This window comes from Lathamus discolor, chromosome 5 (genome assembly GCF_037157495.1).
Source record: "Lathamus discolor isolate bLatDis1 chromosome 5, bLatDis1.hap1, whole genome shotgun sequence".
In the NCBI taxonomy this organism is placed as follows: domain Eukaryota; kingdom Metazoa; phylum Chordata; class Aves; order Psittaciformes; family Psittacidae; genus Lathamus; species Lathamus discolor.
The window spans coordinates 75080801-75103406 of NC_088888.1; the positions used below are offsets into that span (position 1 = coordinate 75080801).

The window sequence follows — 22606 nt, forward strand, 5'->3', positions numbered from 1 at the left end:
CACATTTCAGTATGTTTACTTGTATTTACATAATTTTTAGAATAGTGGTTGCCAATAGCCTGTATGTTTCACATTAATTTTTTTTTTTTGTTATCTTAATAAACCATTTTAGTATGTTGTATGTCAATTACTGGGATAGCTGGGACATGAAGTGTAATCTAAAATTGTCAAATATTCATTGGAATATGTAAATGTGCCTTGCCAGTTTTGAACTTTAAGACAAAGTAAGCAACTGATGGTGGAATGAGTAGCCAATGCGTAAGAGACGTTTGCTACCACCGTTTGATATACTGCCCTTGCTAAAGAGAAGTAACTTTTTTCCTCAAATTTTGAGCATTGAAATACACAGTTGCATTAGCTTCTGAATTTTCAAATCTAGCGATAAAACATTAGGCTTACGGAAGTGAGTTTGCTAATTGTAGCCTTAAGTATAATTTTGAATTTCAATGTAATCCTTGGTGCTGGCATTCCCAGTGCCAAGGAGTTTAAATGCTCCCTTTAAAGAGGTTGCCATGCCTACTGGCACTTTTACTGTCATATGGTTTTATAAGGAACACTGTCAAGATGTGGAAACTGATTTTGGACTTGCTATAAAATGAAAGCATTGGGGGTTGTAGGAGAGGGGAAGTCCTCAGATTTACTAATCTTGAAATCTCTCCATTGCTGAAAACCTTAAAATATTTGTGGGATCACAAGTGCTAATGACTTAGTGTGGAAATGTGTTGTGGGGAGAAGGGGGATAATATATTTATGGAACTATAACAGTTGATGGAATTGCATAAAAACATTGCTGTTAAGGCACCACACGTGTTGAAATTGTGGATCACATCCTTAATTTCAACTCTAAAAAGCTTGATAAAAAAGAAAAAGGTAAAATTGACAGGGAAGCATTTTTATGGAATGCAAGCAATGGTGAGCGAGCAAAATATCAAGATCTTGACAGTGTTCCCTCTAAGTATGAACTCAAGCCATTATAACTTTTAAAATTAAATATGATTTGCACTGTTCTGATATTGGTGCAGTTTTTTAGCAAAATGATCAGAAAACAAAATTGCATGTGGTGATTATTAGTGTGGAAAAACCCTAAAAACAAAAAAAAAAGGAAAATGTTATTTTCAAAGCTTTAAATCTGGTTGTGTAAAGGAAAGCTTTCATTACTAAGTGGAAATACTAGTGAGAATGGGCAAGTGCATATATAGAACGTCAGTTTGGTTGCACTTGGGTGTTGGTAAACTTGAAATGTTCTACAGCAATAATGCATCTCTTATGGGGTGCTTTGGTGACAAATGGACATCAAATACACAGTTGTTTTTGGCGTGTTGAAGGCAATGTTGTCTTAATGTATTATGCTGCCTCTGTTTATTCTCATAGGAGGCTTTCTTTACTGAAACACCTGCAAAGGTTTTAGTTTAAGCTAGCATAGTTCCACAGTGGTTTGTAATTTGTTCCTAAATTTGAAGTCTAGTTGAATTTAATAAGAAATCAATAATTGCTGCTGCTTAACACTTCTGGTTTATAAACACTCCAATACACAGCTTTTAAAATTAATGCTCGTTTTAATACTCATTTTTGCTTGAAGGGTGTCCTATAGGATATACAACTGTAATTTTTATTATTTTTTTTTTTATAATTTAAAGAGGACATTTGTTACAACTTGGAAGTCAAGTTTGTTTTTACTTCTGGAGGAGGGCTGTTATTACAGATACTAACACCAGTTTCTGATTTTCTGTGTTGTAAAACCCTTACCTAAATACTGCCTTGCATCTAAAATAAGGAATAATAATTCCCTTCCTGGGTGTAAAGGGTATGCCATAGTGTAAAATAGACATAGCCTTTTCTGAAGGTAGGATTTCCAACCTAATATTTCATGATAGAAATGTTATGTATGGCTGCAATTTCGTCTCTTGTGCCCTTGATAATTCTTCAGAGGCTTAACTTTTCTGTTCAGCCTAACAGTTACTTCAGTGCTTCTGTTCACAAGTGAGGGGAGACTTTTTATTATAAGAAGTAAAACTGAATGGCACAGAGACATAAACACATACAACATTTCCAGGAAAAGTGTGTTCAAATTGATACATTCTACAAAACTAAGACTGTTATTCCCTCGCTTCTGTTAGTGAAACCTTGGTGGAAAATGTTAAATGTTTAAAATGGAACAGCAATATTTTGAAGAAGGCAGTGAGGCAAGAACTCTTTTCAATGTAGAGTTCTGAGAATTGAAATTGGTAGAGTTGGAGCTTGAGTTTGTGTTCACAGGCTAAAGCTTATGAATCCCAATTTAAAGACTGTCTGTGATGGACTTGAAAGTCTGTCTTCGGTGAATGTCTTCCTGAATTAACTCCAGCACATGATACCTCTTGGCTGGGGGTAGCTAGTTGCATTAGTTGGGCAGAGGAGACAGCAGATTGTACTTTGTCATTTGCTCTGTCGATAAAAATGGTATGTGGCAGCAGGAGAGGAAGTCGAGCTGAAGATTCCTTGATCCTTAATAGGGATAGTGGGGGGAGAAGGAATAAATCAGTGTTACTTTACAGGCATCTAGTGCAAACAGACAAAAAGGAAGCTCTGATGTTAAACTTTTCCTGGGATACTGATAGTGACTGTCACCTAGTCAATGCTTTACAAATGTTTAATTACATTTACTTGTGTTCTGAAGTCCACAGGATAAAAGAGTGACTTTTCTTTGGTGCTCCTTTGCTTTGACTGTTACAATAGGTAGTCCTAGTGGCACTTTCGAAAAAAAAAAAAAACAAACCACCAAACAAAACCCCCCCACCCCCATCTTGTTAGCTTACTTGGAATTTGGACAAGAGGGGCACTTGTCTTTTGTCATCTTTTGCTTGCCAGTATGTAGCTGGTTACTGGTTTTTTCTACAAAGAGACATACTTCTAAATGGGCAGCTCTTGAGTAGATGTTGCACAGCAGAGCTCAGCTGGAAATGTTGGGTAGCATTAAAGCTGTCTTCATGAGAGTTATGTTAGATGGTCGGACTTCCAGGTACTTGGTGAAAGCTTTTGGTTTTGGGGGGCGGGTGTGGTGTGTTTGGTGTTGGTTTTCTTTGTTTTTGTTTTGGGTTTTTTTTTCAATAAAAAGTGGAAGGAAAAAGCACCTGTACAGTCTAGAAGACGCAGTCATGGTATGATGGCATGTAAGTAGTAAGTCAATAAATAATGGCTTGAATTTTTAAAGTTTAAATCAAAGATAGATTTTAGTTCACAGAGTTGTTTTGTTCATGGATGTTAGTGTCTGCTCCAAAGTCAGACCTTAGTTTTTGACAGTCATTTAGGTAAAACTTGCAATGTCAGAAATCTGGATTCCCTCTAGTCCGAGAAGGATGTGTTTGGGCCATTAATGGGGACAGTTCACGGTCTTTGCACAGTTAGCTTGACACATTTTACTTGTTTTGGTCACTAGCATGTAGAAAAGATATTTGAATCTTAACGCTTATTTTCTTTGCACTAAGGCAGTTATGAAATGCATTCTTAGCTCTGCTACACAGCCAGTAGAATAACCTATGCCATTTGACTGCACAGAAGATAATGGTAAGTAAAAATAGACATTTTAGTACTTGAATAACTTTCAGTACCTAAAATCCCAACTGTAGACTGTTTAATTGATTCCTTATCTGCAGTTACTAGGGAGGTTGTGAGTTGTAACTCTTCAGTTTTAATGTGTCCACTTCAGTGCTAAGTGAATGTTGGGTGTAATCTGTTCAGTGTAATCCAGTACTGTTAAATACATTAGATCTGAAAGTCTCAAGAATGCTTCATAGATAATTAATTTTTAAGCACTTTTAAACTGGTGAGTTAGCAGTCGTAGTAGCTTAAGGGATTTTCCATTTACACAGTCAGTCACTGAAAGCCAGGAACTAAATGTATTAGGTCCTGAGTTCCTGGTTCCAAGTATAGCATTTCAGTGTTGTTTTGCCATCCAACATTTTCAGCTGGGAATTTTTCTTTTTTTTCCTCTCTAGTAGGATGAAGAGTGCACCTCATTTTGTTCCTAGTAGTGGTTATTTAAGAACTGTATTATTACATGTAGCTAATTTGGGATTAAAAAGCTTCCTCTGTGATAATTCAACACAGGCAATTTTATAAATGCCCTGTTTAATAAATGAGGGGTTTTCTTAAGTTGCAATTCAGCATACTTAAGAATGAAACTCCTGTATTACAAAACACCGGTGAGAGCTAGCCTAAAATAAATAATAATCTGTTTCATAATGCTGTATTATAATGTATATAGTTGAAAGATGATTTTATCTTTAATATTACAGCACTTGAGATGGCAGATAAAAATACCTTGTCCCTGCATCTGAAAAAGCTGAAGTAGCTATTAAAGGACTGTTCCCGTTTCCCTGTTTCAGGCTGTGGTCAGAGACTTCCTTTGGATAGTGCAGTTTTTTTCTTTCACTACAAATAGTTCTTCTAACAAGATAACCTGTTTCCAGTCCACAGTTTTCTGCACTTTTGTTGTAGTTTTTTTTTTTTTGAGCTTTGTATGTGTGCTTATATTAATACCTTCATTATTTATTTATTTTTTTTATTTAGCAGAAGACAAACCTCCAGTGGCAATCACTGGTGTGTATGTGAGTTGTATTTTCACCAAGAAGTGACCAGTATATAACATTAACTAGTCTAGTAAAGCGGTCCTTTATTCGTGTTACCTACACTTTCACAGAAGTATGTTAGTTTACACTTGCTTTTGAATTAGTGATATGCTTTGGAGAAAAGTAGAGCATGTCTGTTGATAAATGTGTCAGAATTTGCAACTGAAAACTGCTACAGGTTTCATGCTAATGGAAGAATAGACTTGAATATAAAGTGGGGCAGGGCAGGGAGAATGTTGTAAATTCTGTCACAGGAAGTCCTGAAGGTACCTCAAGCTTCAGTTGGCTTTAAGCTTTAGCAGTGAGTACAGTGGAAGCTGGACTCATGTGGCTGAATGATCTTTGCTGCTTTGTTTCATTATGTCTCTTTTGTTGCCTTGTTTCATTATGTTTTTCATTATTTTTTCTAATGACAGTTTATTGCCCTCATTGTAACATTCTTTAGAAGGAGTACTGTTTTTATCGAGTACTGAACCAGGAGGAATATACAGATGAATGGTGAAAAAGTGTTGACATCTAAGCTTTGGGATACAGTTTGTAATGTGCTTTGAGGTGCACTTACACAGGTACAGATGACATTGAGGTAAATCAGGTAGTGGTCACATCTTGGCAAGGTTAGCTCAAACTACCTTCAATGATGGCCTGTGCTAAAGCAGATAATTTGGTACTGAAGTATGCTAAAATGCTCCAGTAGTTTTATGGTAGAGTTAGTAAAAAGCAACAAGGACAGTAACTCCAGTACAGCTGCAAGTAATTATGATCCACTCTGATTTTTGTAGTCTCTGGAAGAACAAGAGACAGTCATGCATAGTGTGTTTTAAGCATCTATCAAATTTCTAAGTCCTTTAGAAGCAACCTTTTTATCTTTTAATACATGAAGGAGAAAACACCTAAGGTTCAAATTCTGCATGCAGTTTAAAGATAAAGGGGCATACTTGACTCTGAAAAGAAGCCCCACTGTTAAAGAGATAATCTATCCCTGTATCTAGTAAAAATGCATATACTGGGGAAAAAAACTCAGCAACACACAGCACTCTCTCTTCCCTGTTTCCTAAAGGTATTTAGGAGAGGATTTAAATATGCAACTAAGGACATGTAGGTTAAATAGGTGATAGGTGTTGAATTCTTAGATATGGGGGAAGTGAGGTGAAGGCAACAGTCACAGAACTTCTGTCTCACAGTTCAATGTTAAAAATGATGTAAAGAGATCTCAGGTTTCACAAATGAACTGTGTTTAAAGTTCAGTTTAAAAAAGAACAGACATGTCTTAACTTGGACATCTTGAAGGGCAAAAAGTATCCCTGTGAAAAGGAAAACCTACAGGGTCTTCTTTTGTTTTTTTAAAGTGGTGTTGACAGCCGGGGAAGTTCCTCCTCAGAGAAGTACTAAGGAGTGTTTGCCTTTATTTAAAAAGTTTGACCTAGGAGTGATGGAGTCACAAACATTTCTCACTTGGGAAGGCTTTTATGAAAGCATATTCTTGTTTGTTCCCTGAGAAAATGTAAGGTGAGGGAACAGTTGGGAAAAGAAATCATCTACCTGTAGGCACAAGGTGGCTCTTCAATATGCCTGAACTACATTCCTGCAAACTTGTAGCCTTAGGGCTAGGGGCAGAATAGCCAGGGAAGCAACCTGGGAAACCAGAACATAGATAACTTTATTTAGCTGTGTTACAGCTTTGTAGGATCTTTCCTGCTACTAATCAGTCTATCCTTTTCCTGCGAAAGGTAGGTACACTGTAAGCCAGGCACCATCTAGCAGCCACAGAGTGATGTGAAGGGAATGTCAGGTGATGCATCTTGCCCAGAGTCAACAAACATCAGGTCGAAAACACAGGGTCCTCGGATTACATTTCAGAAGGTAAGAAGATCTTGTCCTGGCTGTCTTAATCATTAGGGCCACTTTATCTTGGTAGAAATTTCAGAAGGAAGTTGTCTGAAAGTGTGCCTGTAAAGGGAGGAGATTTTGAACACACAAGATAAAAAAATGGTGGAGGAAATAAACCTCCTGTTACTATGCCTAATGCTGCTATTTCAGATGTCCTGTTCTGAGGGGTGATATCCTAGAGCTGCTGTTTGTAAACCCGCAGTTTTGAAGTGATGAACTAAAATAATTTCAGCCCCAAGGAAGCAAGAGGCAGTCTTGGAATACCTGATCACATGTGTCCCAAAGGTGGACCCTTTATTTCAGTACAGGTGAGGAGTTCTTTCATCTCTTTTTACTGGTATAACATGTTGCCACTCACTGCTCTTAATAGTCCCTTAAAGGGTGTGCAGAAGTAGGATAGTTGAGAAAAACTGCTTTTAACAATGAGTCTCCTAATTGATGCTTGAAGGGAATGCAGTGTTCATTGCAAAGCTTGCGTGTAAAGTCTTGAATGTTTCTTAATGCAGGGAAAAAAGTGATAGTAAGTATTATATTTGTAAAGTTGGGGTGAATCAGTGCCAACTCAGAAGCCCCATTGCAGATTTTAGATTCAGGATGGGGCCCACATAGCTGCCAAGTGCACCAGCTTCTTGGATACAGTTGTGGGGGTTTTCTTCTGGAAAGGAATGCACTACATGCCCAACATCCTGGGAGAGAGAAGTGGCAGATTGTTCCTTGGCATTAGGCTAGGACTTTTCATTAAAGAGATGGTGGTTCAGGTAGCCTAAATAGGCGTGCTCTGCACTGGAGGTGGTCTTCATGTGCTCAGAAGTGAATGTACTTGCAATGAACAGTATGTGCTTGGAAATGGACAGCTGGGACCTTGAGGGATAAGAGTGTTGAGAGCTGGTACGAAGGTTGCTAACTTGAAGATGTTCAACACTTCCTCAAGTCTAGGCTAGAGCTTACATGCCTTAATACAAGAAAGTACGCTTCCTTTGTGAACAAAAGGAATTTTATTCTAAGGCTGTCAGATGCAAAAGCCTGTATCGGGTCGTAAGGTAAAAAGGCTGAAGGAGTGTGGCAGGGTAGAATACACTTGCCAGGATACTAATTTGTCAGATGTTCTTACAGAGTTAAGAGGGTCAGGCATAGGTACAGCTTTGTATTTTAGTCTAGTATGTATATAGAAGCATTTGTTTTCATAGACAGCTTTCAGTGGGGAAAAGTTACTTTCTCTGCAGGTGAGCATGGTGAGCCATATCCCTGAAGACTCAATGGGAGATGGGAACATTCCTGACAGTAGAATGTGAAGTGAGCATCTGATAGAGAACTCTGAAGAGTTCTTGGTGAAACTCAGGTGGGCAGCTTTGAACTAAGACATCTTGGACTGAAGGCACTACCTCCGTGTCTCCTCACTGCGGAAACCATTCCTCCAGATAATTGGTGTTTTCAATTTTGTTCCTTTCTTCTGGCTTTTAACTATTGCTCTTCGGCTTCCGGGAAGAAGAGTGAATCATCACTGCGTAGGTAGCTTGACTTTTCCTTCTGACCTGACAAACAACTAAAGGGGAAAATGAAGAGCTTGGCTATGGCCCCCCACCATTGTGGTCCAGGAGAACACCAGATACATGGGCTTTTCAGAATTGAGTCTGACTGGTATTCCAAGTTTCCTGAGCAGAACAGATCCCAGAAACACACTGGACATAGAGAACACACCATGGTATGGTGATAGGTCATAGTACTTGATCCGTGTTTTTTGTATGTCCAAGCAGAATGGTGACCAGAACTTCCTACTTTTTGAGATGATAAATGATGGTAATGAGACTTGTACATAAGCCACTTGGAATGTGGATGATACTAGAGAATTATTCTTCCATTTTGATACGTTCTGAAGCAAAATCTACTTTCTCAAGGAGGAAAAAAAAATAATCTTCCATCTTGTATCGGAATGGCACTGATGCCAAGTTGAAATTTATCTGAGACCTCCTAGTTCTGTGTCATGTTACAAGCTATCTTACGTGAATCTGTTGAAACCACAAAGACCATAATCTTCACCTGTAATTTTGGGGGTGGAGGGGGAGAGAGATTACTACAAACTGGACCTAAATACCCCAAACTCAAGATTAGACTGAAGGACTCAAAATTTTTGAAGGGGAAGAAAATGTTGTTTCTTACAGTTTGATCTGAAAGATGGTAAGCTGATTTTAATATTTAAATGCCTTTTTATTAATATAGACTTTATGTCTCTTTATGTGAAAGAGGGAAATCTTAATGCCTAGCATTTAAAAGTGGGAGTTTTTTGTACTTCTGTAGAAAAACATATATGCCAAGTAACTTATGTAGTAGCAAGTTATCCAGTCAAATCAAACTGATTTAGGAAGCTTTAGAATAATAGTGTTAATATTATACTAGTTCCAATGCCTTTCCTAGGCAGGATACTAGTTAAATAAGACAGAAAATGAAAAGCAAAGCAAAACTTTAATGGAGTTTTGCAGAAACTGCCTAAGTCTGCCAAATATTCCTTGTTTCTCAGTTTCACAGTTTGTGCCTTTTCCAGACAGCTCAGAGTCCTCTTACCTGCCTAAGCATGCACTCTCCCCTTCCCAAAGGACACTTTAGGGAAAATTAAGTGTAAGTGGCAAGTGTGCATATTATCAGGAACTGCATTTGTAGAACATCTGAAGGAATCCCAAGTAACAGTTCTTCACTACTCTGGAAGAGAGACTGTGGCTTTCTGTCCTGCCAAGGTACATCTGCTCATAGGCCTATGGAAGAAGAATCATTTACTTCCACAGAAGCACCATTAATGCCAGTGCTAGAGGTGAAGTAGTATATAATAATACATCATTTTTCTTTTAAATAGTTCAGCATGCTGGGAGCAGGGAAAAGGGTTTGGCAGAACCTTCATAAACTTGAAGGCAGCTGTCTGATAAAGATGGCACTGATAAGCTATGAGCTGTAAGTAAGTCTGGCCTTGCAGAGCTCGGTACTGAGCCCCTCTTAAATTCTGTCATTAAAATTCTTATTCCTCTTGTAGTGGAGCTTCACCACAAAATAAGCAACATGGGCAAGCTGTCTACATGCTTCGGAAAGCCTCAGAACTCATCCTTGCGTCTGAGGAGAAACAGCCCTCTCTTCAGGCTGTCTCATAGTATTGTCACATGCATTCTGCCCGTCAACATAAATTGATCTTTTTGTTGCATATTCAATATTCTTGCGAGGGAAATGTAACAAATATTTATGTCCTTTTGCTTTTTATTTTCTCTTTAATCATGCTGAAAATGCCTGGGTTTGGTGTACATCACTTAGAGGAAAATGTCATATTGATTCCATACATCCTCAGCCAACAAATGGTAAACAAAACAATATCCTGGTTATACAACTGGTTCTATAAAAATTTCTGTAAAGCCTTTGACAGAAGACTTAACTAAAGCACAAATAATGTCTTGAGGGTGATAATTAGCGTTACTTGACTTTTACCCTATACTGTTTTTACATACTTTGTAGTCAGAGAAACTGGTTGCTCGAACTAAAAATACCTCTATGGAATTCTGACCTGACAAAAGCACTCAAGGCGTTTACTGCTGTATCCACAGAAGCTAAAGCAATGGCTGTCAGGATACCAGCTTGCCAGTCACTAAAAAAACCCACCCCATGGATCTCATCACTTTGGGTTTACATGGTCATTATCAGCACCTACAATGGACATGTTCTTATTGGAAGGAAGCTTTCTCTGATATGAGCTGGCTTACAACACCAGCCTTTAGTTATAATTAATGTTTTCCCCACTTTCGACAAGTTCTGTGTGTTGACTAGAGTTTCCTCAGTATGTGAAGACTTCAGGTTGGGATTTTTTTTTCCACTGTGGCTGTTGGGATTTGTTTGGTTTCGTTTTTTGCCTTTTTTTTTTTTCATTAAGGTGGAAAAGAATCCCCCAAACTGCAAGAGTTGTGTCTAAATGAGTTTGAAAGGATCGTAAATCTTTCTGGGCTAAATTGTCAAATTACACTGAGGGGGTGCAAAAGTAGTGAAGGAACAGTTTAATGAAGGCACTAGTTCTACTAATAAAAGTCATTTGGAATGCTATTTTGTTGAACAGTTTTGTTTCCCCAGTTACAGCTGTTTCCCACTCCAGCACTACAAAACAGAGGATGTAATAAAATTGGAAAAGGATATTGAGAACAACAAAGATGATAAAGGGTACAAAAGTGAAAAATAATTCATTGGAGTAGGAATCTTCATTTTGGAAAAGACTTTGCTCAAGTGGCCAAAGTATTCTGCTAAAATGATAAGCAGCAAGTGCATTGAGTAGAGAATGATTTTTCACCGTCTCTTTATAAAATACTAAATGAAATGTGAATGTTTGGAGAGCTGCATCTTCACTCACACAAATGTAAATAAGTGGTGGAACTCCTTGTTGAATGCTTTTGAGTGTTAAAACTTCATGACTTCAAAAAGCAGCTTGAAACCTAGCAAAAAAACTTCTTTTTTAGGATAACCCCAAGATTGTGAATCAAAGGATGTTCCAGGAAAGCAGTAGTATATTCTTGCTTATGCCTTTACAACTTTTACCTGTGTTCCCTGGTGGCTATCGTCACAAACAGAATGCTCACCTAGTTGAACCCTTGCTGAACCAATACAGCTCTTCTACAAATCCACCAAGTATCTATGATGAAAAACTTATACTACCTTTAAGTTCTCCAGGCCTCATCATAGTTACGAGGCATAGGTTCTGCAACGCTTTGCAGTGATTTCACAGAAACAGGTTGAAAGGATTTTCTTGACAATCCTCGTTTCAGCTGAAACAAGGGAACAAGGCTTAAGTTCCTCCTCTAAAATTTCCCCCATTGACCTCAGAGCTGGTCAGTAGAAATGTCCCTCAGGACCTGATACACCTGTTTTCACAAAGTGTGTATTCAGGGCAGTGTTTTCTTTACCCTCATAGTACGTAAATGGCTTGATTTTCATTGAGTCTTAGCTCTTAAGTATGGCTATAGCATTGTTTTACCTATTTGCATTGGTACAGCTCCTTTTTCTTACAAATTAATGTATTTTGGGGTTCTTCGTATTTCTTTTTTTTTTTTTTCCCCAGATTAACTTAGGTTTTTGGAAGGAAGTATGTTTTCCAGCTCTTTTCCCTGCATATACTGACCAAATCAGCTACTTCAATACTCCATTAAGATGCATATCCAGAGAGCTTATTTTTCACTTAGGTGAACTAAAATAAGATTTCCATAGACTATACCTTTGTCAAATGTTGCCACGAACCCAATATTAATTTCTTTAAGCATTTTTCCAGGGTCTTCTATACAGGTCTTGTGGCTCTTCATGCATATTCCTCAGTTGTGCTTTTTGCTGTTCACTTTTGCAAGCTTCTGTTTCTTACTGTCAGTAATAATCTTGTACAGTCACCTTGCAACTTTCTGCTCTTTATCTTTCTTCTTTAATGTCCCCTAAACTGTAGTTTGGACAGGACAAATTATTTTCATCTCTAAATTCTTTCAGTATCAAGTCTGTAAAGGAATGTATACAAAAAAATCCTTTTCATGTAAACAACTTGAAGAAAAGCTCTGTATATATACTACTGTTGCTTTGGCCTTTTTGACTTCCTCCTTGAGAGTTACCAGCTCCTCAAGTCAAAACTGCCTCAAGCAGTTTGTTTCCCCTTCATGCCAATGGTATTTTCCCAAATGGACCTGTTTTGGTTGTCCCACTGAAATTCTCACACAGTCAGTGCTCCTCAGTACATCACTCTTTTGCCCAGCATGGTTCCTTTTGTGTATACTGAACTGTCCTTCTGGAAAGAGTTGCACTCAAAGTGGGTTCTTTCACCAAAACAGTCTCCCTGCCTTTTACCCTAGTCTTTATGTTGGCTGGCACCAGTCAGTGACTTCATGGCTTTAGTCCTAAAATACAACCTGGTAGGTATTTTCAGGTCTTCCAATTTAATTGTATTTTACCTTAGGGAGGACAATAATGATGAATTTTGAGTGGCCTGTTATATGTGAAACCCCTTAGCCCCCCCCCCTTCAGCTTCAGCTGCCTGCTGAATCTGTTGCTAAACAAACAACAAAACTTAAATGGTGTAATGTCAGTTGGCAGTTCATTTCCCCTGCAGTTCTGGAAACCAGTGATCATTAGAGAAGTATGTCACCCATCGTTTTTTAAACAATTTCTCCCTTCCACCTTCCACTTTGTTCCTTAGTGTTCTGGAGCAGCTCCTAGATTCTTCTAGGAGACAACTTGTGTGGGGATTTTATCTGGAAAGCCAAAGTTCCTGTCACTGTACCCAGCAGGTACTTTTCCTCAGGTTATCATTTCCTCGTCTATGCTTTGATCTTGTCGTACTGAGTCAATTTATAGTCCATAATGTGGTGGTCCAGGAAGCAAATTGAATGTGCACCACCCATTGGCAGCACACATTCCCATAATGCTCATGAGGACAGGTCTATGCAGCTGGTATAGGGAGCTGATGCCCAAATGCCTTAAATTGTCAGATTAGCAGTTTATTAACTCATTGACACAAATAATTATCCTCCAACCCAAAGCAAACCAGAAATGCTAATCAAATGGTCAGCCCCTACTCCCAAATTTTCACTTTTCTTTAATACAGAAAGGCCAAGAAGCACTGCAAAATGTCAATTTTCACCTATGTTTTTTGTGTACAACTGAATTAGACTGAAACCAGTAAGTGTTGATGGATGCCCTGTAGTTTTGAACTTAAAATTGTCAAGTCTAAAATGCCCACTAATGCTGAACTTTCTTGGGATCCGAGTCACCAATTTCAGTTTCACTTTTTTTTTTTTTTTAAGCTTACCTATTTGCTAAATACTTAAAATGAATTTTCCATAAAGTTTTCTGCTAAGTGGATGAAGTTAAAGGTTAATATGAAGCCTTCTATTTAAGCTTCTGGAGGGGGCCTACAAAAATGGGGAATAATTTATATGGGAGAATTAATTCCTCGTTGGGCAAATGTGAAGGACTGATTACATTATGTAAGTTAACCTGGACAACTGCATCTGTGAAAACAGTAACTATCTAATGCGTTGAGAAGAGCAGAAGCCGACTTCCTGACTCTGCAGCTGAGAATCCAGTTCACTGCCTGGTTTACTGAAACAAGCATGGCTTTATAAGCTAAAAAAAACCCCCAAGTACTTTGCTAAACAGAATCTTAGTCTTATAACTAGTATTATTCAGCCAATGACTGTAGCATTTAATTTTACGTTGAAAATCTGCACCAGTGTATTTCTGAATGCTAGAATATGCAAGCCTCTGTTACTATTAAAAATAATCCACAAGACTGCTTCCATGATCCAGTGAAAGATCCTTTTGAATTTTTAATATTGTAATATTGAAAATATTAGCTAGCTTTCCAGAACAACTCAGTCCTGGCCATGCTGCTTCAGAGCTCAGCTCCAGATGCATATTTTCCCCTTCAGTTTGCCAGTTAACTAGATAATCTTCGCAAGAACTTGCGTGAAGAGAAAAAGGCTGGCTGTTACTGGGGAATGGGCAAATGTATTTCTCACATAAAGTCAAGAAAATTCTGAAAAGCTGCTTGTTGTCAGTATCTCCCTTTTGTTCTTCCATGCTTGCTTATGTTAGAAAACAAACCTCAGATGTCATTCAGTGTAGCAGAACAACCTGAGTAGTCAGAAGGGGATGGGCAATGCCAACACAGCTGTCTCCAGCAGAGCAGGATGGGATAAAGCAGGTTGTTGTAGTGTCTGCCCAGCAGAGGTGGTCTGTGAATTTAAAGAAATCACACAGCTTCTCAGATGGCAAGGTACAATTTGTGCCAAATGTGAATGTGGCAATTTTACTTTAAACAAACATAACCCTGACAGTGAAGCTGCAAATTAAACTTTACCCAGAGTAATGAATGCAAATGGAAGTACAAGTTTGAATTCTGTTCTTGACGGTTTGCTGTGCAAGTCACTTCCTATGTTACAGATACATAATGATGTGATGTCTTTATGAATTATTTTAAGAATTACACATTTTTCAGTTATTCCTTATTAGAAACACTGCAAAATAGATGACTAAAAATCACAAGCAGTAAAGCTGAAGATAAAATAAGCAGGTAGCAAAAAAAAATGCATCTGCTAAGGAAAAGTAATTTCCTCTGGCTACACTGTATGGAGATTTGCTGTGTGTATGCACCTTATTTGTTTGGGTTAATTTCCTAACAGAAAACACATGGGCTGACATGAAGTAATACTGTGCAGATGCTCTTAAAGAAATTCAAGCTGACCCTGGGCTTTTGCCAGGCTTTCTGAAAAAAGGTCAACATACTGAAGTCAAACTGCAGCATTTCACCTGTTAGAGAGGTCAAGGGAAGTGTTGCATAAACTGACAAAACATCTGAGCAAAGATTCTTAAAGCTATTCTCAGCTTTCAATTTCTAGATCCTGACTCACCTTCCAAATACTGAATTTTCCTTAACAGCATTATTGTGCAGGGGTTTTGCTGGGGACTTGTAAACATGACTCTTCTGAACAGAAGTATTTCATATGCACTCACATAGCCTTTGCCAAGATATATCTCTGTGGGGCTAGTGCAAATGAGTAAGGGAACAGCAACTTCTCAAAAGAGCTCAAAACCAGAGATGCTCCTCTGGAGCACTGATTTTCCCTTAGCAAGTAATGTCATATTTACGTAACTTTGAGATTCCCAAGACTGAGTAACAGTTGCTGAATGCATTCAGTTCGAAAGCTTGTGACTTGCTCTGTATCTGAAGGCAGTTATTCATGGGAAGTTGGCTTTAAATTGTTCTTGATAGCAATAAACTACATTCCAGGTTTAGTTTATTTTCAATGTCTTAACCTTGGATAGTTGTTAAGGAGGGGGTCTGTCCTGTTTCCTAACCTGTTCTTTTTCTTTACAAGTAATTACAAAGTGTTGAGAGACGTTTATATGGTTTCAGTGTCCCAGTCACTAAACTACTTAGTCATCATCTAAATATAGAGCATTTAATCAGATGAAGCAGTTTCTGGCTGCCCAACACTGGGAGCCCCTGTTGTCCATAACCTAAGTATTTATAACTAGGTAAGCTTTCTGTCATCAGAGATCTTCTATTTCCAAGCTTAGCACAGTATGTTACACAGAGCTCTAAATGCCATCCGAGCGCGTCACTCAGGGCTGCTGGCAGCTTCTCTCCGGGACCCGGCTGTTCGGTCCTCCTCCGCTCCCCGTCTCTCCTCCCTTCTTCGCCGCCCGTGCCCAGGCGGAGGCTGCCGCAGGCGTTGTACCGTTCCGGCTTTAGGGAGGCAGAGCCGCCCTGTCCGGACCCGGCCGACCTGGGCTGTGAGGCGTGCAGAGGGACAAGCAAGCGCGCACTGCGGCCCGCGGGGCAGGGTCCCCTCACCAGGCCCCACCTCACTCACCGCCGCGCCGGACTACCCCCCCCTCCGCCAGCACGGCGGCGGCAGCCCCGCCTTTCGCCGGCGTCACGTGCCAGCGGTCACGTGCGGCCGGGACCGGAAGTGTGGCGATGCGGCCTTCCCCCGTCCCCGGTGCCGATCCGGCGCCGCGCCGGGCAGCCGCTGCGATGCGTTGGGTGCGGGCGGCCGGCGAGCGGCTGCGGCAGCGGGCGCGGGGCGCCGAGGTGCTGCGGGAGACCTGCCGGCAGTACCCGCTCTTCTGCTGCCTCCTCCTGGGGCTGGGCGCCGCCACCCTTCTCCTCAACCGGTAACCGGGAGCGCCGGGGCGGGCAGCCGGGCCCAGGGGAGCGCCGGTACCCTGTCATGCAGTAATGTTGCCTTCCTGTTTGTTTGTGAGGTATCTTCATGTTTTAATGATCTTCTGGTCGTTCGTGGCTGGCGTCGTTACCTTCTACTGCTCGTTGGGACCGGATTCCCTCCTGCCCAATATTCTGTTTACGATAAAATATAAGCCCAAGGTAAATGTCTGTTAGCACTGTGCTTTCTTTATATTTAGAAAGAATGTGTAATTCCAGGAGCTTTCTGATATATTATACATCAACACAGCTTGTATCTACCATCTGAGAGGTGTTTTCATAGCAAATACACAATGACTAAGACTTTGGATTCTTCATACATTTTGCATAGCCCTATCAAACCTACGTATGGCTGTAAAGCCTGTTGGGAGTGTTCATGGATGTTGTTTTCTGCTTCACTCATTTTTAAGCTTTGGCATTTAAGTAGTTGAAAAATTATGTAGTTGTATGCTTTTTTATTGAGGCTTTTTCTTTTATAAAGATGTTCTTCTTCTAGCAAGCCAGTGCAAAGTCTTCTTTGCTGGTTGTAGTGAAACTTCTCTAAGTGGTACTACCTTTCAAATTAAAAAATAAACAACTTTCCCTAATGAAATTGGTGTTTTTGAACTTGAAGCTCTACATAAAACCATTTTATAGGGCTAAAAATGCTACAGTTATAATAGCTCAAAGCTATGGGTGAGGCAGGTGTTCTAGAGAAAACAGCCGCTCTCTTGCTAGACCAGCTGATGTTTGGGGAGATGCCTGGAGGTGTGAAGGGGGATCTGCCTACTCAAACTTTTAGTGGAAGCGACTTTTCGGTTTGGTTCAATTGTCTCTCATACCGTGCCTTATTACCTCGTTTTCCTGCTTGGAGAACAGCTTTGTCTTTATGCTCTTCAGTTCTCTGTAATTTTATGCTCTAAAAGGAAGTTCACAAATGTCAGTGTATTAAACGAGTCATCATTTTGAAGAATATAAACTTGTCCAAATGTCTCCTCCTAGCAATTAGAATTGCCGGAGCTATTTCCCCATGGTCACAGCTGTGCTGTATGTGGCAAGGTCAAATGCAAGAGGCACAGGTAAATTAAATATGTGGCACCGGTAAGCTTAGTATTTCTTACATTTTGCACAAAGCAGTAGGAACCTTTCCATGAAGTATTGTTACATCAACTTTTCCATCCTCTCCTACAGGCCTACTTTGCTTCTCGAAAACTATCAGCCATGGCTGGATCTGAAAGTGCCTTCCAAGGTGGATGCATCACTCTCGGAGGTAATTGCTGTAGCATTTCTTTAGTACATTGAAATACAGTGAGTTTTTATTGCCTGTCTCTTAGACTTACTGCTTCTGGTTCAGTAGCCAGTTCAGGTGTACTTCGCATGTATGTTAACTTGTTCCTGTAAAAGTCAAATTGAAAGATTATGTGCTGGGAGCAGAGAGGCAAGATGAAGTATTTGTTATCACAGATGTGACTGTTGCTGTAGTAGTGTCCCTAGAACACAGAGTAAATGTTTATGGAAACTGGGAAGTCTATAGGAAAGAACAGTTGTAATTGAACATGTCTGATTCCCAAAAAGTGAAGGATTTCATCCTACTTAGTTTGTTGAAGTGAAGGTTAAGAGATGATTTGCCCACAGCAAGAGTAGCAAAAGAATGAAAGCCTTAAGGGAAGGGTGAGATGGACAGTTGAGGAATGTTTTTAAAAAACACAGACAACAACTTGTTGACTTCCTTTGACTTAATGTAGTGACTTCTTCTGCAGTTTCAGAACCAAACAGTTATTGTTTTAAAATTACTTAATGTTTTAATTTTTTTAAAGAAGTTTGGGCTAAGTGTGTTAAAATAACAGCATTGCTGAATATAATTTCAATCGGCCTATCTTTTTAAACCTATTGTTTTAATAATAGAATGTAAAAATAAATGCTTCTTTGTGTGTAATATCTTTAGAATTTGAGGCAGCAAATAGTTGTAACAGTTTATCAAAGGATGTGGTAAATGCTGAAGAACCGGAAATTTTCCTGTTTAGCTTAAATAGGAATTTAATGCTAGCAATATTCTTTGTAGTATGTTATTCATAAGACGTATGAGTAGATACCATAGTTACCTTCTAAAACTGATCTTTAAAATGTGTTGCTGCACATTTGGCATTTCATATTTGATTGCTGTTGCTTACTTCCTCAGGCAGCGAACCAGAGTAATCATCTTTGATAGACACAGACAAGCAGTTTGTTTGAGCCACCGTTTTCACCTGTGTAGGATACTGTTTGAAATGAGAAATCTCATTGCGTTTTTCCCCACTGCAACTCTTCTGTACTGGTTAAAAGGGTAGCGGGGGTTCTGCCCACACTGAGCATTTTGCTCTGCTCTGAGGATGCAGTGTGTAATGTGTGCCTGGAATTGGATAGCTTGCTTCAGGTTGGAAGGAGAGACTGGTCTTATTTTCTTTTGTTGGTTACTTTTACAGTAGAGGGAAGCTGATACAGTGAGAACTGAATTAAGATTAATGAGATTCTAAAGGAGTGCATCCCAGTTTTGGAAAGCAAATTCTACAAGTCCTTGGAATAATTATGGGATTTTTAAACTCTGGATTAGTTTTTCTAGTTCTCCCTTTGCAGGCTAAATGTTTCTAATCTGAATCAGTTTTCTAGTCTTCAAGCTTGTATTTTCAAGTGCTTACGGAATAGTTCAATGCACACTCAAATCAGAAGAAATCCAACTTTTTTGTCACAAATCACTTTTTTTCTCTTGGATTGTGATGGCAGTTTGTTTCATTGATGGCAAATTCTTAATCTTTTGCAGTCTTGTTTGGTTATCTAGCTACTGTACGTAGTTTAGCACAATAAGAAAAGCCTGTGCTTGGACTCCCCTATCCATTTATGTTTATTATTATAGTTGAACTGTAAACTGCCTCAGCCATGCATGTATCAATATTTCATAGTTTGGACTGTATTCTCCACAAAAATAGTGCAGTGGCATAAGTAGAATTTTATTTCCATTGTCTGTTGATCTCAAATTTTTCTTTAATTCTTAGCTTGCTTATGGGACCAGATTTTTTTTTCATCTTTCCCCCTTCTCTCTCTTCTAAAAGTAAGAAATGGACGAAGCATGACAAGAAATCAGTTATTGTCTGAATGTGCTCTTTGCTGGTCCTGAACTCTTTCAGCAGCACACTAGCTTTCTTGTTGAAATTGCTTGTTCTACCATCAGGAAGTGGTCTCAGCTATCTAGCTGTACTGCCTTTTAAGGCTTTTAAAATAGTCTTTGTCATTTACTTACCTAATTCTTCCTCCTCTCCAATCTACTTTGGCCTGGGAGTTATGACCTGCCACTGAACCATTCATCACTCAGCACTGCAGTTCCTTTTCCTGACAACTGGGGTCTGTTCTATGACAGTCCACAGAAAGCTTGTCTCAGCAGCAAAGACTGACTAACTTGCAGTGTTAATAGTGTGTGCTAGAAAATAACTTCTCTTTGTTCTTGTCATCAGCTGCTGCTTATATTGCTACGTGCTGCATTTGGTTTTATGCTTGTAATCTCTTTCCAGTTCAAAGCTGCTCAGACATAGTAGAACCTGTCATTTTGAGAATGATTGAAAAATAGGCTTTAAATTAAATGACTCATCGTTTGTGTTTAAATCTGGAGAATAATACTTTACAGACAAGGAAATTTCTTGTCATTAGCTGTCATTCTTTGAGATGTCCCATCTACTCTGTTGGCATGTGTGCATAGTGTGAGCAATTGAGCTTGGATAATATTGTGCTACTAGAATGGAAGTGGGTACATGCATCCTGCTTTCCTAGTGCTTTGAAGTGCAGTGGATGATGTGACAGTTTTTTTTTTTCCTGACTTACGGAATCACACTGATACAGTCTGGAAGGCTCATAGGGTTCATGGGAAAACTGTACGGACTTTGAACTCCAGTTATTGGCAGTCAGTTGCCAATTGGCGTATTTGTATTTTGCAGTATGGATAGTTTCACACTGTAGCTCTCTTTTAGCTTCATTACAGCACCTTGGTGTAATGGAGCATCACATGTAACTGCCTCTGCCACGCTATGTGTTTAGAAAATGTGCGATTAAGCACTGCTTTCTTTGTCTCTAGGATCAAGACATTTTTTATTAAAGCTATATAGAGAACTTGAGTTCTAGTCAAATGTGTCTTGACCTCTGATAGCAGGACCAGTGATATGTGGACTTCAAGTGCATTTGAAGTTAGTTGTCTCTCTGCATGCTGCCTCTGAGTCTTTGGTTTGTGGGATTATCTGCATGACATTGTCCTGTGGAAGCATTATCATAAAGCCCTTAATGTGTCTATGGAAACAGTAGATAAAAAAAAAAAGAAACGCTGGCAAGTCTGCAGAATGGTTCAATTGGAAGTCGGTTACTAAAGTCACGGAGGTGTGTCAAGGAGACCCTGTCTGGAGTGGGGTGCATCATCAGGTCTTGTATCCTTCCTGCTTTCCTTGCTGATTTAATAACCACAGGAAGATGAGTCTCAGAACCATACATGTTTGGCTTTAGCAGTAAGAGCAAGATCTCTCACTGTTGGAAACAATTCTGGTGGTTTTAGAAGCCTCTGGACTGTAGGTGAAGAGTTACGTTAGCAGTGGCACATGCGCTGGAAACCTGATAGACAGGCTTTCAATTCCAAAGTAGTATCATGGATAAAGGAAAGTCTTCCAAGAGGAGTGCATTATACTCCTTTGAAGTACACTGTCTTGTGCTTGGAGTCCAAGTGCACTTGTCACTACAAGTGGAAGATGGTCTGCTGTCATTGCTCTTGATGGGGAGGCACATAGCAAGAGTGGAGGAAAAATGAAAAAGGATCCTTTTATAGATGCATATTATGGGTTTTTTCTGCAAGCCTTTTCTTTTGAAAGTGTCGTGGTTTAAACCGATCCACACAGCCCGTCCACTCACTCCCCCCCCTTTTTGCCCTCCCCCTGCTCCTGGAGGGATGGAGAGGAGAATCGAAAAGAATGCAACTCCCACAGGTTGAGATAAGAACAATTCAGTAACTAAGGTATAACACAAATCACTACTGCTACCACCAATAATAATAATGATAAAGGAAATCACAAGAGGAAAGAATACAACACCTCAACACCAGCCGACAAATAACTCAATAACTCGCCCCACTTCCCCCATCCAAGCACCGACTGATACCTCGTTCAACCCTGCAGTCCTAGCCCTTCCAAGTAACTCTCTGTTACATCCTGGGCATGACGTGCTGTGGTATGGACTACCTCTTTGGCTAACTTGGGTCAGGTGTCCTGTCTCTGCTTCCTCCCATCTTCCACCTCCTCCCTGGCAGAGCATGAGGCTCAGAAAGTCCTTGGCCAGACCAAACATTCGAGCAGCAACTAAAAACATCAGCGTTATCAGCTCTCTTCCCAGGCCAAAAAATGAAAACATAGCACTACACTAGCTACTAAGAAGGAGAAGAATGACTGCTACTGCTGAACCCAGGACAGAAAGGCATTTTACTGGAAAGAGTCTTCAGTTTGAGCCCTGAAAGAGGTTTATTTTGTTAGAAAATCTGCAAGAATAAAATAAAGTTGCGGTACCTGTGACAAGGCCGAGATTTCTATGGAGCAAATTGATGGTTTATGTAGTGGCACTGCTATGGAAGGCATCAGGGAAAGTTTTTTGAGTAGTCTGATCTATTGCTCTTAAGGCCAATGGTCTGTGTTTGCTGACTGGAGCTGGATCTCATCTTCCTCCTGTTGTCTGAAGATTAAGTTCCAAAGAAGATTCTCTAGGATTTCTTGATCACTTCTGTACTGGGAAGTAAAGCATCTGTTTTCATCTGTCTCATACTCTGCCAGTCTGCTTTTAATGGAAATCTAAGAATTGAGTTGTTTTGTTGTTTTGCTTTGGGGGTTTTTATTTTTTTGGAGGGGAGAAGGGGAGTGTGTTTTTGGAGGAGGCTGTGACACAACATCTATCTTACCCATCCATCCTGAGCATACGATCATGTTACAGTTTCAAGACCTCTTACTGCTATAGCACATAGGGGGGTAGGAGAATAGATGTTGACTTTGTATGGTCCACAATACAGACATCTGAAGGTATCCCAGACTGGAAAACATTCCCTCAGAGAGAAGGTAAAGGAACAAAAATTTTCCTTCACCCTTAAAAACAAAGTGAGAAAAAATCACTGAAATGGAACAGCTTCAAAAGAGAGAGGATACTCTTAAATTTGAATAGGCAATATTAGTAGTAAAAACAGAAATAGAGTATTCATCAGCTACTGAAATCTGAAGAACTGAGAGGAACTACAAAGGCCATGGTATGCATTTTAGTGAGTGTGCTTTCATAATCATGAGTAGATCTGAGGCTAAAAACAGTATGAATTTAATAAGTCTTAATTCCTGCAGTGCATGTAGTATTAATGAGTGCAGCGGCAAATCTT

General features: G+C 39.6%; 2 protein-coding genes and 1 long non-coding RNA gene across 7 annotated transcripts in view; all 3 read left to right on the plus strand.

Moving 5' to 3' along the window:
• Nucleotides 1-1011, plus strand: part of SYNCRIP (synaptotagmin binding cytoplasmic RNA interacting protein) — a 26592-nt gene extending 25581 nt beyond the window's left edge. For all 4 annotated transcript variants that reach the window (XM_065681296.1, XM_065681298.1, XM_065681299.1 and 1 more), the window contains exon 12: nucleotides 1-1011. This exon is cut by the window's left edge. The gene's annotated coding sequence lies outside the window, so the exon portion shown is untranslated.
• Nucleotides 1012-4714: 3703 nt separating this feature from the next.
• LOC136015404 (uncharacterized) lies at nucleotides 4715-10562 on the plus strand. The gene is made up of 2 exons (XR_010613189.1): nucleotides 4715-6467; nucleotides 6645-10562. It is a non-coding gene; the product is annotated as an uncharacterized LOC136015404 (long non-coding RNA).
• A 5394-nt stretch (nucleotides 10563-15956) lies between these two features.
• SNX14 (sorting nexin 14) overlaps nucleotides 15957-22606 on the plus strand; it is a 56252-nt gene continuing 49602 nt past the window's right edge. For both annotated transcript variants that reach the window (XM_065681303.1, XM_065681304.1), the window contains exons 1-4: nucleotides 15957-16166; nucleotides 16257-16377; nucleotides 17197-17273; nucleotides 17386-17464. In XM_065681303.1, coding sequence (XP_065537375.1) covers nucleotides 15970-16166; nucleotides 16257-16377; nucleotides 17197-17273; nucleotides 17386-17464 — 474 coding nt within the window. In that variant the 5' untranslated portion in view covers nucleotides 15957-15969. The remainder of the gene's footprint in view (nucleotides 16167-16256; nucleotides 16378-17196; nucleotides 17274-17385; nucleotides 17465-22606) is intronic.